General features: G+C 43.6%; 1 protein-coding gene across 1 annotated transcript in view; it reads right to left on the reverse strand.

Annotated features, from left to right (window-relative positions):
• Window positions 1-3,559: 3,559 nt before the first annotated feature.
• KIF25 (kinesin family member 25) overlaps window positions 3,560-14,451 on the reverse strand; it is a 40,356-nt gene continuing 29,464 nt past the window's right edge. The window contains 5 exon segments of the mRNA XM_061991002.1: window positions 3,560-3,588; window positions 3,591-3,716; window positions 4,911-5,066; window positions 7,581-7,778; window positions 10,261-10,412. Coding sequence (XP_061846986.1) covers window positions 3,560-3,588; window positions 3,591-3,716; window positions 4,911-5,066; window positions 7,581-7,778; window positions 10,261-10,412 — 661 coding nt within the window.

Genomic DNA, 14,451 nt, shown 5'->3' on the forward strand with positions numbered 1-14,451 from the left:
GGTCTGGCAGTGTCAATTTTCCCTGCCCCATTTCCAGTTCTGCTGGATGTCCTACGAGCCAGAGTATTCATTCGTGTGGGGAAAGACACAAGCTCAGCTCCTTTGGATCCAAACTCTCTGCTTTCTGGGCAAGTGCTTGGCCCATTTGGGATATGCAGGTAGGGTGCCAGGGATTAGGGGTGCTCATAGTGGGGAAGCAGCTTCCACCTTTACATAGGGTACTCAGGGTACATTGGGCATAAGTACTAGGCCCTGGGCCTCCCAGGCAATTGCTGTGCTGGCCAGACCTTGTGATATTGATTCCTTGGCCACCTCAACATTAGACCCAGATGCTGAATACCAAAGTATTCACAAGACCAAGTTCTCTTGTGTTTGTTCTCTTTGTTTGTTCCAATAATGAGTAGAATTTTGAGGTGTAGGCTTTGAGCTACTGTTGCTAAAATGGTTTGCTCAGCTCATCTGCAGGGCGAGGAAGGTGGCAGAATCCATCTGAAAGGGGCAGCTGAAGGCCAGCCCCAGAGGGTGCTGGGGGCTGGTGCCTCGCATTGCTGTGTGGAGGCTGCATGGAGCCTCTTTCCTGTGGCTGCTCAGGGCATGGTGGAAAGTGCAACTTGGCTGAGCACTGGCTGAACTGTTGAAGGAGAAAGTGGGGGCCCAGGGAAGGAGAATGAGAGTCCAGCAGTGGAAAGTTAACATGTTGGTTGTCATCAAAGCATGCTGATGATGGATAGTAGAGGACACCCATATACTGAGCAGAACTCTTCCAAAATGGTACCCTAGTGACTTGGCTGGGCAGGCAGGAGGTAGAGCAGGGCTGAGATTGCTTTTACTTTGATGCACCAAGAGGCTAGCTGAGCTCTAGACTATGCACATCTGGGCTTCAGTGAAGATTTTCTCTTGATTTATACAGTTTTTACTCTCATTTGCTTGTGCTTCTGCCCTCCCAGTGAGCAAAGCTATTTTAGCAAATAGACTACATGGGTACTCAAACCCTAAACCAACACCTGGTACTTATGACCTCATGTGTCAGTTTTTTAGCAGACTTCCAAATATCTCTTTATTTTCTCTCAGTATAGGTGTGTGTGTTTCAGCTTTACAGTGTCAACATAACGAGGACTGGTTTATCAGGACAGGTTTTAGTCAACAGAGGAAACCGTAAAGTAAGCTCTGTGAAGTTATGTCACACCTGCCTTTCTAACATAGCTGTTACTTCAAAGCATAAAAAAGTCTGAAAACTGAACAAAATATAAATACTGACAGCAGAGACATGTAGGGCCTTGTACGTGCTGTTTCCCTTGCTCCTCGGGACATCCCTTACATGTCTTTGGCTCTCCTTTAGCAGGTCTGAGTGAATCTTTGGGCAGAAAGAATTCAGTTTAAGACACAGGAGTAAAGCCATTTCACCCTTATAGCTTTTACCCTTCTTTCCTCCAGTGCATCACATCTGACACCAGGATTGAGCAACCAGATGTCTGAATTCCAAAACTGAAAGAGCAGTATGTTAACCTTGCTGCCCTGCTGTTCCTATACACTTCGTGGCGCAGGTCAGAGAGGGATACGCTACGCTGACAAGGAAAACAGGAGGAGGGAATGCTGCTTATACCCAATTTGGCAGAGTTAATGTTAATTTAGAAAGTTGAACTTTTGGTATTTGTTGATAGTGGAGGGGTTTATTTCTCATCTTTAACAGTAAGCATTGCTGCTTTTCCCCTACCGCACAGATCGTAAACAAATGCCAAGTTTTGAAGAGCAGCTTTGGGGAAGAAAGCACAGTTCATGACAAGTTACATTTCTGTGTAACACTTGGGAAATACCAAATTCTTAAAAGTATTTGAGGCGGTGGAGTCAGCTCGCCCTCCCTTGTCACTTAACCTCTCTGAGAGATATGGCCAGGCTGCTTTAGTAGCCTTAGCTGGCAGGAGATGCAGGCAAGCTTGAAGCTGTCTGCACCCATATCAATGAAAGATCAGGACAGCCTTCCTCACCAACACTTTCTCACCTGGGATTGCTTCAGTGACCTTTCGCTTCATGAAGTCCGGTTTTCAGATTCTTTTTCTACCCATCTATTCCTGCTGGAACCATGTGAAGTGAAGGCATTTCTACCCTTGCAACATTATTTAGGAAAACAAGTATTACTGCTGCTCTCCAGTTGCAATGCACTGCATGCAGCACAGCAGCTGTTAGATATTGGAGAGTGAAATTCCAATAATAGTGTGCTATATAATCTCTGAACAAATATTTATGCTTGTGAAGGTTGAGTGACTTGGAGTACTGTAAACTGCAGCCTTTTGGGTTAGGCTGCTGCAATTTAAGCCTTCTGGCAGTGACCTACCACTGACCTCTCCCCCAGTCTAGAAGGCAGAGAGATTGCTGGAGGTAAAAATTCAGTGCATGAGACACATCAGGCGTTACCTGAACCCTGCTCACCTCGGAACCACTTCTCACCTCTAACACAGCTTAAATGTCTTGAGACTGCTCCCAGAATAACTTAATGTGATGTTGTCTGAGCATTGGCATAAGGGGTGGCGGGGGGGAGGGGTGTGAAAGCCTCTTGAAGTGGACAAGCATCATATGGCAAGCTGGGGGGGTGTGGTTTATTTGTGTGATGGGTGAGAAGGCTGTAGCTATCCTTTCCTAATGTACAGGCACATCTTCCAGGTTGTGATGCAGTTAACTTGCTTGCTTCAGAAATACAAGTGAAGCAACAGGCTGGGCTACTACTAAAATGGTTGTACAAGTTATGTCCCATTAGGATCTGTAGTCCAGATCCTTTCAGCACTCCTGGTACAAAAAAACCTCACCAAACCCCAAAACGGGGAAAGCCATAGTCGCAGTGAACTCAGCAGAGCTGGGATTTGCTCCAACCATTTAACCTGAGTACGTTTTTTAAAAGCTGTATAATCTTCCCTCTTCTCCCTAAACTGCATTCCAGAGGGACATCGGGTACAGCCTTACTCCTTTCTTCATCACACTGGTGCCATGATTTCCTACCCCAGGCCAGAGAACAGAACTCCATTCAATACAGCTGATGGGTTCCTTTACACTCCCACCTCCTGATGGTGCATTACCAAGGCCCTGATCCGTACTAGGCAGAAGAGCAAGCCACGATGCTGTGTCTCATTTCCATCCAAGCTGGTAGGAAGTATTTCACTGGCTGCTTTGAAGCACGGGAATGATGTTTAGACTCCTGCCTTCTACTAAGAAAACAGAACGCGCCCTTGGCTTTTCAGAAGTGAGCCATCCTAAATCAGGGCTCTGTTGACTTAGTTCTACTCCCCCAAAGGAAACACAGCACCAAAACCATGTCTTGAAGTATCTTTCCTGAAAGAGCCAGGTTTACTTCTATGCCACTCCACCATGGTTGGTAGCTGTTGTCAATACTTGCTATTATCTTTGGAGCAAGAACATTGTCAGCAGGTTGATGGCTTACTAATGCCATGTCGAGGATTGTTTATTTTATCTGGCAGTTGAAATCTAAAAGAATGGCTTTAGGACAACAATATACATTTCAGTCCGAGGAACTCATTAATAATACTTTAATCCACAGGAGTCTTAGGGTTTATTTTCCTTTACTCGGCACTGAGAAAATTTTTTCTTGACTTGTCCTCTCTGAACTTGCCAAGCACGAGTTCCAAATCCCAAGGACTGCATTGATTCTGTTAAGTACTTCTGGCCAGGAGAGATGCACAGCATCAGCAGCAGTTTAGCATCACCTCCTAAAAGCATGAAAAAGACAAAAGATACTATTTATTTTGTAATTTTCAGTAAGTTATAGACTGGTAATGTATTGCTCCACATGTGAACGAGCTCTTATTAATCAGAAGTCTGCCCATGAAGAGGGCTGTTGGAAGCAGCTCCTTCAAGAGAAATCTGTATGTAATGATACGACATTTTCCCTAGTAGAACACGATTCACAATTTGCAATGTAGATTTTTTTCCCCCTATAGCTTCATCACTTAGTATGTGTGTATTACGGGTCTGGGCACTTCATTAAGATTTGTCAAATGTTTATCAATTTGGGGTAATGGCAAAACATCTTATGTGTGTGACAGTAGAGCAAAACAGACTCGGAAGGACACAGAGAATAATTCAGCAAACAAGGAAATTGCGACTTGCAACAGTTCACCTAAATATGTCACCCAAGCCATACGGCAGGCATGGTTAAAACCTGCCTTGGTGCCCATACAGCAGAGCTGCTAAACTCACTTCTTTCTTTGGTTTTCTCTTTTCACAGTGAGGACTCCAGCACGAGGTGAAAGGCAAAGTTGAAGCAAAAGTTAACAGTCTTTCAGAAACTCTGAAGGACCGTTACCTCTGTCACTGTCAATGCCTTGAACAGGAGACTGAAAGCATAAGGGCGGAAGTGGACTAATGTACTATATGGACAGACACATATCTGACATCAGTGCAGGTATTACACTTGCTTTAAAACTGTTTCTGCATAGATGAGGAGCTAGAGAAGAGCAGGCGACCCAAACACAAAAAGGAGGTGTAGCACAATACCATGTATATGCTCCATCTCCCTCCTTTGTCTTACTGCTACAGGGCACAAGGTTAAGGAACGTGCAAATATGTGACTACGCCCTGTAGTAATAAAGATTGAAGCCTAACTTGTAAACTCTACCTGATGTGAAACACCAATGAAATGCAATTTTATTACCCTTTACACGATCCTGTTAAAGATGTGGTGATTTTTACAGAACCTTGGAAACAAGCAAGGTTTAGCCAAAGCTGGAAAGAGTTCAGAGCTCTGACCTTGTACTCACACTGTTCCAAAGCCAAAGTCTTTAAACAGTCTCACATACAAGGGAGGAGTACAAGGATCATCCTCTAGCTTCACACAACAAAGAAGGGGGAAAGCTGGGAAAAGCAACCTATATTGTTAAAGAAAAATGAGGATAATGCCTCACCCAGTGAGTCCTGCAGCAGATGTGTAAGCTTGCTGTTTCGGTACGGGACATGAGCGCGCTGCTCTGCGATTGCTCCAAGAACGTCTGCAAGGGCAGACAGGCTGCGGTTAATGAAGGAGGTCTCTCTCAGTGCTGCACCCGTCACTCCAGACATACCTAGGACACAGCAGAACAAGGCAAGGGTAAGACTAAGCAATGCTGCTTCACTGATCATGTGTGGAAAATTCTGTTGCTGTACCATCTACTTTTGACACAATTTTAAGTGCAGATTCTGAAGTGTGACTACCGGCACACCCGTGCCAAAAGCCAGTGCTATTCAGTACTGCTGCTCTTTTGGAGGAAGGCCAAAGAAGTTCCAGTTCCTGCAGATGTTAAAGTTCATCGCTTCAGCTGTGTGATGCATCTTGGCTCCGTGTGTGTTTAAGAACAGGGAACTGGGAAAATAGGAACAGTATAAGATCGGACAAGACAAAGCTGCTTTTCAAAACACCGGTCCACAGCGTCCCCAGAGAAATGCCTGTTGTGTTCCACCATGTTTGAAGCCCGTCGTGTCCCATCATTTTTTGACAGTCGTTAACTGCCCCATCTGTGTGCTGTAGGAAAATCGGCACTGATGATGATGGCATAGGCTGCAGAAACACAACTGTACAGCAGCCTGAAGTGTGAGGGGTTCATGTTCACCAAAGTCTGCAAGGTGCCATTTGGCAGCATGATTTGCTGTAAGGAAATTGCCAAAGGAGAATGATGCCCTTCTGCCACCCCCTAGCATGGTGGTAATGCAGCTATGCTGCCCTGGAGCAACACGGGGAAAGTTTGGTCTGCACAGCACGTTGCACCAATTTAAAGAGGTGCTGCAAGGTCATCTCTTTAATCCATTCTGGATGATTGTGCAGTTAAGAGTAATTCTTCCTGTCCTTACCTCTGCCATGTGGAGAAGAGAAACTTGCATTTGGTATCACATTATACAAATTCAGCCTTTCTTCAGGCTGGCAGGTGAGGTACAGATGTATCTGCAACCATTTCTTGTTGCCCAGAGCATGTGATCCGTGCCAGGCACAGCTAATGGCAGTGGGAGAAGCAGATGGGGATAACAGTTTGCCCAGCTGCCTGCTGCTCCACTTCTAGAGAGGCAGAGAGAGCGGCTGGGGATCTTGGTTTGCCTTTAGGCTGGCATTTTCAAAATGAAGAGAACAAAAAAAGGTGTTTAAGATGCAAATGTGAAAAGGCACAGTAATAGCAAAAAACCCCCAGGAGTCTGTCTGGACAGCGAGGGCTGGAGAAATGTAACTGTGGGAGAAGTGTCTGGAGTGGTAGAGTCTCTGAGCAGAGAGGCACAAAGTAAAACAGTATGGAAGACTCTGACACAGGATGTCAATGATCTGAGATAAGATGTATCTCAGACTCACTACTGGGGTCATTGTGCATGCAGCCGGGCTTCTCCTGTCACATGTGAAGATGGATTCCCCCCACAACGGATATTGCCCTAGAGCCGAAAACTGCAAATAGGTGAGGAGGTACAAGTTTAAACTGATGATTGTCTACATTTGGTTTGATGAACTTCTGCAAAGCATTTAGCTGAGTTTTCAAACTGAAACTTCGTTTGCTAAAAAGGGACCCCTGAGCTTGTAAATGCTGTAAATGATGCAGGGTGGCTGTGGAGCATGCGAGAAGCCTGCTGTCCTGCTGCCCCCTCAGATGTGTCCGTATCTACAAACAGTTCTGAGTTAAGGGCTGCCCTCACTTTCATCACAGCAGCTGATGGCAGAGGTTAGTCTGCTGCGGGTGCTGGGCCACATCTAGCACGGATGGAAGTGAGCACAGCTCTTCTGGCTTCACTGGAGGGAGGATCTGGCCCACTAAGCCCCAAACCAAGTAGATGGTTGAATTGAGGGAACGAACACACACGCTCTTGCTCAACTACATGTTTACCAAACACTTTTGAGCACTCAGAGCAAATGAGAAAAAAATGAATTATTATATTTGGTTTCTCTGTAGAACAAAAGTTTAACAGTGAGCAACAGCAAGAATTCTTGGCAGTAAACTAAAAGGCTCTTTCATAATACTGGTTCAGTTTTCAAAACATTATTTCTGGAATGGTACATTTAGCTACATGGCTTGTCTTGGTAAGAAAGCTTGTCCTTTAGGAAATAATCAAGTTTTTGAAATTATTGTGGGCACAGAGGAGGCAGGAGGGTGAAAATACTTTGAAGAAACAATGAAAACAATATTATCTTTTTGACACTGACTTCCTCTGAGACTTTTTCCCCAATAAGGCATCAAAGCTCACACATAGCGATATCAATGATTACTGATATTTGTAATACTTAAGTAATTTATGCCCTTTAATCATACAAAGACATGCTAATTTTCAGAGTAGAAGAACAGGACTAATAAAACCAGTCTGAACAAATAATATACCTGTGATATGGGTTACCTCCCTGGGCTTATTTCAAGCTTAACAGCCAGATTTTTAGTTAAACAGTACCTGTGTAAGTAAAACTGGAACAATCAGCTTCCTCAAAGTTTGTTTATGCCAGCATCTGTGGGTTTAAACCATCCCATATGTGAAAGCAGCATAGCATGTATCCCTACCTAAGGAGGCAAAGATAGCTATTGTGCCCTGGATCTGGAAGGATCTATACCCACCCATAAACAGGCACGTTCGCTTACCGGCACACTCGCTACCAGCCAGGTCCACCAGCTGCAATCTAGTTTTGACTTGCTTGATTTTCTCAATTGCTTCAAGTTGTGCTGGTGAAGAGGCTCTAGAAGAAGAGGTGGATTTATTGTCTCTCATTTTTTGTGGAAAGGTGCAGGAAACCTCTTTATTTAGTCTCTGACTCATTTGTTCATCTTCCCATGAAGTACCTGGTCAACAGGAAAAACAAACAAGGAGAGCTTTGACACTGGAAATTGAGATAGGGGAAAAAACAGGGCATCAACAGGGGAAGTACAATATCTGGTAGTTTAGGCTATTCTGACAGAAGCAATATATAAATCAGAATCAATGGCAAGGGTAGGATGAGTGACTTTTTCTGTCTTATTTAAGGTTTTGTTCATGAAACCATTTGTACCAGTTGGTAGCAAGGCTTGGTATAGGATGTGCTGTATCTAATATCTCCACCATTCACACTTCTGTGTGGAAAACAAGAAACAGGAATCCAGAAAGGACTTTAAAGAAGGATTTTTTTCACGTTTTAGACTGCAACTGAAGCAAGATTTTGGATTTTGAGAGCAGTAAGCTCTGAAGCCTGTTTCCATGTATTTGAAACATTACCTGCTCCTCTAGCAAAAGAAAAAGTTCATCCTGCCTCTTCTGTTTTGTCCTTTGCTGCTGTTCCCTCTAGACTTCCTTTGGCCCTCAGTATCCCACTGCTGCATCGCCACATGATGAGCTATTGGCCTCAATAGCACTACTCTCACTTGTTCAGGTTCGTTACCTACTGCTCCAGCTGCTTCTGCACTAGGCTGCTTTATATCTTTCCTCTTCCTCGCAGCAGCTAGCTGTCAGTCTCTGCTGGGAAGGAAGAGGAGGACAGATTCTTTGGGAATGCTGCTTTGACATTAGCTTAGCAGGAGTATATGCAAAAGGTCTTTTGCAAAGGGGTTTTAGTTTTCATCCATGTCTCTCTCTGAAAGACACAAAAGAGTAAAAAGTAGATATGCTGCTACAGGTAATACAGACAACAGACTCTCATGGGGACTTCAAGAGTCCAGTTGCAACAGGCCAAAGTTCCCAGCTGCAAAGGCTGAGTGAGGAACAGACTGAATCATGTTGCAGAGCTCTGTACCTCTCCAGCTAGGCTTTTGCTAAAAGCCAAGTTCACAGTGTAGACAGAGCAGCTGTGTTGGTTTAGACAGAATAAATGGCTTTAGGCAATACAGTGTAAAAATAAGCTCCTCTTCAGTTTGAGACGAGGAAATTAAGTGGCTGCTGTCCTCCTCAAGCAACAGATAATAATGAAACAAAACGCTAAAAGACCTTAATCAACTCTGAAAAACTGCTGGCTTGTCAGCTCCGCCTCTACGTGTAGAACTCATCATAGACTTTATCATTTTTTATTTAGTGACTTACATCTCCAGTATTGAGATGTTTGACAATTGCATCTAGCTTTTAAACCAGGAACTTTCCCCTTTCGACAGGACAGAATGCACTGTCACACTGCTATAGCAAGGTCCTGTTTGCAGTGCTTCTGCTTCCCCTCCACACACACATTGCAGACCCATATGCAGTCAGCCGAAAGCCCCAGCCTGCATTCAGCATGTTTGAGGTGTCTGTGGAGTTTTGCTGCCAGACAACATGGCACAGCCACAGCAGGGCAACTGCAATTAAGGATGGCAAAGGGAAACCTGGACAAGACAAGATGGCTGGTGCACTAACGCTGCAAACAGCACATTTGGAAGAGTAACATCTATCTGATTGACAGGAATCTGGAGCTGGCTAGAGCTAACATCTGGAATGCTGGGGCTGCAGCTTGTGCAGCAACTGTGTCTTTTGGCAGGGCCCGTAGGTAAGTGAGGGCACTGTTTGTTCTGTTTTGCTAATGCTGTCGGTTTAATTCCTGATAGCAATCTAAGGGAAAAATGTGAAATATTTTTCCACTTTCTAAAACCACATTGTTGTTGTGGAGCATGAAGGAGATGGACCAGAGCACTGGAATTACACCATGAGCAAAAGAAAACAAAGTTAACCCCCAAAAGCTGAAGTTATTCCTGAAGCAATAAACTGGTAAGTCGTGGTGCAGTAATGAGAAGTAGAAATACAGGTTTTGCCATGGCAAATAAGACAAAACCGTGTTGTCTGTTCCTACAGTGGCCTATTGTTAACAGTTGGACAGACTCTGGATTTAACTCACACTTCTTTCTCACCCAGAATTGAATTCTTTCTCACCCAAAAGCACGGTTGGTCCCTAAAACGTGTGCTTGCTTTACCACAGACTTAGCATGAATAATTACACGACATGTCATAAGAAGTGATTTAACCACGGTTATTGAGTATCTATCACATTGGTATCATATCTATCTTACACCTTATGCCTTACTGATAAAATTTCTTTCATGAGTTGTTTATGCCAGAAAATGTCAAGAACTCTTAAGCCAAGACATGTAAAGAAAAACAAAAAGTTTTTATGAAAGGGAAAGTTTTGGTAGCATTCAAACATCAAACTGGTGTGCTATGATTTAAGAAGGAATATAGGAGTTGAGTTAAACAATAGGAAAGAAGTGAGGGAATGTATTAAAGATTGAGAAAAGGAGGAAAACACAATATGAAAAATCTCTCAATCCATACAATGTTCTTCAAAAAAAAAACCAATTGGCTCCAGATGTATTTTAGTAACATTCCACTTACCGGAGTTATCTCCAGAGACAATTGTGCTTATGGTCAACGTAACCACCAGATGAGAACGAGAAGAATGAGCGTGCACCAGTGTTGGGTGCCTGACTCTCAGCTGTAGGCCTTTGTTGACTAGATGCAAAAATTCACATGCATTTTCAACAGTCCTAGGAAGAAAAGAAACAAGTCAAAGGTTTAACAGACTCACAGGAAAAAAATCACATGAGAAAGCTGACATCTTAGAAGTGAATCTCAGGATTTCCACTTCCCCATTCTTCTATTTACACTAATCTCAGTTTTGAGCTGCAGAAAAAAACCATATATAGACTTTTTCAGGTGGGATATAGCCCAAGATGAAAATTCAAGACAAAAGCTGTGAGGCAGAACTGAAACTGCTGGGGAAGTGGCCTGCAAGCCTTGCAAGTCTCTAGGTACTGTAGCTCAGCTCCAGAAATGACTGAAATTTCTACACCTCCACACCTGGGAAGCAAAGATACAGACTGAGGCATTCCTGGAATCTCCAGTCTTACAGAAATGGAGTTGTCTGGTTTATGTTAAGGTAGCTCCTGTTCTTTGAGAGGTGCAGAAGACATTTTTCTGGACTTTTGGAAATAATATTTCACATTTGGAATCAAATCCAGAATGCCTGGGAAAAAAGTTCAGTCCCACTGTTTGATGAGCAGGGACTCCAGTACAGCATCAGAATAGACAGGCATGTTTCTAGAGACATTTTATCTCATATCCTTTTCAGTTAAAGGAAATACTGCCTGTAAGACCAATTGAAGGGCAAAAATCTAATACAAAGTTAAAGAAACTGATTAGGTAAAGAATAAACACACTGTGGTGTCCTCAAGTTTGCAACACTTAAATGAGGTAAGATTGCCTTCTCTTTCCTTCTGCATTGCTCAAGCTACATCACCTAAACATTAGTTTCTAGAAGGGAGTATAAGTTATTGTGACTGTGTGTCACAGCCTGGTTGCCGAATGTTGCAACACCAGAACCATTAGTAACTCTCCTGACCGGCAACAAGGCGATGTGTTTCCACATAGCTGCAGTCAGCAGAAGCAAGCGTGTGCAAGGCCTTTAAATTTGGCCAATTTAAGTGAAAGTTACACTGGGCACAAACTTACTTTATGCTAGGAAGAGCCACACTTGAAGGGTTTAGAGACAAAAGAGCTAGCCCAGACTAAAACCATTTCCTCTGAAAATAAAGCAAGGGGATCAGAACAACAGAAAAACCACTTAACCACACCTCACTCATTGACACTTCAGAGAAGCAGCCACCTAAAAATCAGTTCCCTGTGTAACCAGGGCTACAGTAGCTAAGTAATCACTCTGGGCTTCACCTGTCAATGCTAGACTTCACCTCACATGCTGTGGCCTCCACCTGTAATATCTCAGCCTCTGTGCATCCACTGCCGACATCTCCCTGGTTGTCTGACCTGGTACCAGCAGGCAGGCAGTGGCTCCAATTCCTACAGTCAGAGAAGGCCAGGCCTCATGCTGGGGTCATCTGACTGTTGCCTGAAGGAAGGCAGATCTTGCCTTCTGGAGTCTTGAACTGCAGCTGTTCAGCCAGGATTGAACAGCCTGAGAGGTAACGCAGCCTTCACTAGGATGGAGCAAGAGGCAACTGGCTTCTGCAGGCTGCTGCTGAGCACCAGCAAGGGGCCACTGCTGCAAGACACTGCCTTCTGACTGGTGCTTGCCCAAGGAGATCAGCCCCAGGGTGTTCTGTCAGTGCTGGTCACCTCCTGGGGAACGGCAGCTGAATGTGGAGATGAGCAGCATCCCCATTGCAGCGCTGCGAGCTTGGCACAGTAGCTTCTCAGCAGGAAGGACACTAATAATGTTTTAGTATAATCCCTGTGACTTCACCATGCTGTACCTACTGCATGTTCCAGGAGCAGACTCTGCAAAGACAAGCCCTGTTGTTGGTTAGGTTCAAAATTTGATGCTGAATGTTCTCCAAAGTCAACCAAGCCATAAAAGAAGAAAGAGGCTGAGGTTTTTGTGCTTTGGTAAGATGTACGTGTTAGCAGGAAAAAGGCCACTGTACTGTAATGGCTCTGTGGAGAAGCCAATGAGACCCAGCAGGCCAACATCTAGGGGAAATATTATCATGAATGAGGATGTGTTTTCATTCAAAGCACTGGCTGTTTACTTTAGATTTTGGGCAGCTGGGTGGCCTCATTCAATGGTTCCCTTACTTTGTTTGGGGTTGCTTTTTATTATTAACCTTTCAGTGTAATTATTAATGTAACTTGTTTATGAACTGGACTTTTTTCACTGCTTGCATTGTAATTGAGATACAAATCCATATTCTTATTTATATTTGTATTAGAATTAGGTTTGTATCAGTTGAGATAAGTGGTTTTTAAGAGGTGCTTAGTTAAAGGCTCCAGGTTCCTTTACCATAAATAAAAATTTACAGAAATAAAGAGAAACAGCCATTTTATGAACCAGAAGGCCGAATGAAACCTTAATGCAGCTTCTGCTTCCTGCCTCTGTGGCACAAGTCCAGCTACATCTCACCTCTCTCTTCTCCAAAAAAAGATAAGAGTCACCCACTAACTATGCAAAGCTCCCTAGGGAAGGGGACTAGGCGTTTTTCAGGAATGAAACCAGGCCGGCATGTTGGTTATGGAAATATCATAATTAAAAATTACTTAGAGGTTCAGATGAAGCAGGAAAAATTCAGCTACTGTCACACCCCCCCTGCATGCACCCAAGTCATGCAGTTCCTTTCTTCTCCAGTCAAAGGAAAAAGATTAGTTCCTTCAAGAAACATCCAGCACACCCAGGTTAGGCTCCACTCCCAATCTTTTCTGAAGGAAGTTTTCTTTCCCTTGAGAACAGAGCCTTAATCAGATGCTGGAGGTTGGAGCAGAGTCACAGGTGGGGAAATCCATAAACAGAGACTGAGTAAAACCCACCAGTCAGCAAGACAGTGGGAGAAGGACTCATCACTTCAAGCTTCAGTCATTTTTAATTCATTCCGTGCTCTTATGGAGGCTGCAGAGTGCAGGCAAGGATGCACAATTTGTCTGGAAAGCATATTTAACCTCAAGACTGAAGAGCAGGCATATCCCAGACACAAATGTTAATCCTTTCTAGAGTATTGCACTGATTATTATTTCATGGAAAGAAAGGAGTTATGTAGCCCTCATGGTGAAGAAAACCACTTTACAATTTCTCTGGGGCCACGCTTTTCTATGCATTGTTCAATGGCTAGAAAATACAAGGCAATAAATGTGTATAAAGAGGTAAAGTAAAAGTATGTTTGCACAACCCTCCCGTGCATTCTTGTATTTTTATCAAGGTTTTCTGGCAATAGCATAAACAAACTACTAGACTGCTTATGTGACCAAGTCCCACAAGACAAAAATACTGCCCTCAATTCTTTACACTGAGAGTCCGTTTTATTTTAATGGGGAAGAGGGGAATGCTTTTCATGTCTGACTTCTAACTCCTCCTGGAAAAGTAGAGATTAGGCCATGACAAGCATTATTATAGGGAAGGCAATAAAAACACTGTGTTTCTCCCAGAAACTTAAACCCCTGTAACAGTGTGCTAAGCATTTCAGTAGGGCAAGATGGTTTTTCTCACAAACATTATTTGCCCGAGGAACAGAACACTTTTTTTCTAGACTGCAAGATTTCTCTGTAGTGCAGAAACAGAAATCTTCCCTTTTGGAATCTCTTCACATGGTGGGTGCTCTCAGAGGGAGATGTCCAGTAGCTTAATTCCACTGGATAACATCACCTCACTGGTACCACTACTTGTCATAATTTAGTGTAGTTAGTGTTAATTTAATACTACAACAATCTCACACCTGTTACTAAAATGAGGCCTCTGAAACAGATTCACTCTTGCTAATGCATCAATTCTGATAAACAAGTGATTTTTTTCCCATCTAAATAGCCGAGTGTTTTATGCATGACAGGAAAGTATTACATGCTTGCTTTGTGTACTGCACACACCTAACACCAAGAATCATTCCCATGGTTACTAGAACAAGCTTTTGTAATGCTTAGGAGGTACAAGAAGGCATTAAAATAAGCATAGCTGTAGCCTTAATGACCTTAGGTCTCCCAACACTGTCAGGATGCGTATGTAGGGATCAGTTCGGGGGCTCCCCCGAGAAGGACATTGGGGTGCTGAAGCATGTCCAGAGACAGGCAATGAAGCTGGTGAAGGGTCTG

This window comes from Colius striatus, chromosome 2, assembly GCF_028858725.1.
Source record: "Colius striatus isolate bColStr4 chromosome 2, bColStr4.1.hap1, whole genome shotgun sequence".
NCBI classification, from domain to species: domain Eukaryota; kingdom Metazoa; phylum Chordata; class Aves; order Coliiformes; family Coliidae; genus Colius; species Colius striatus.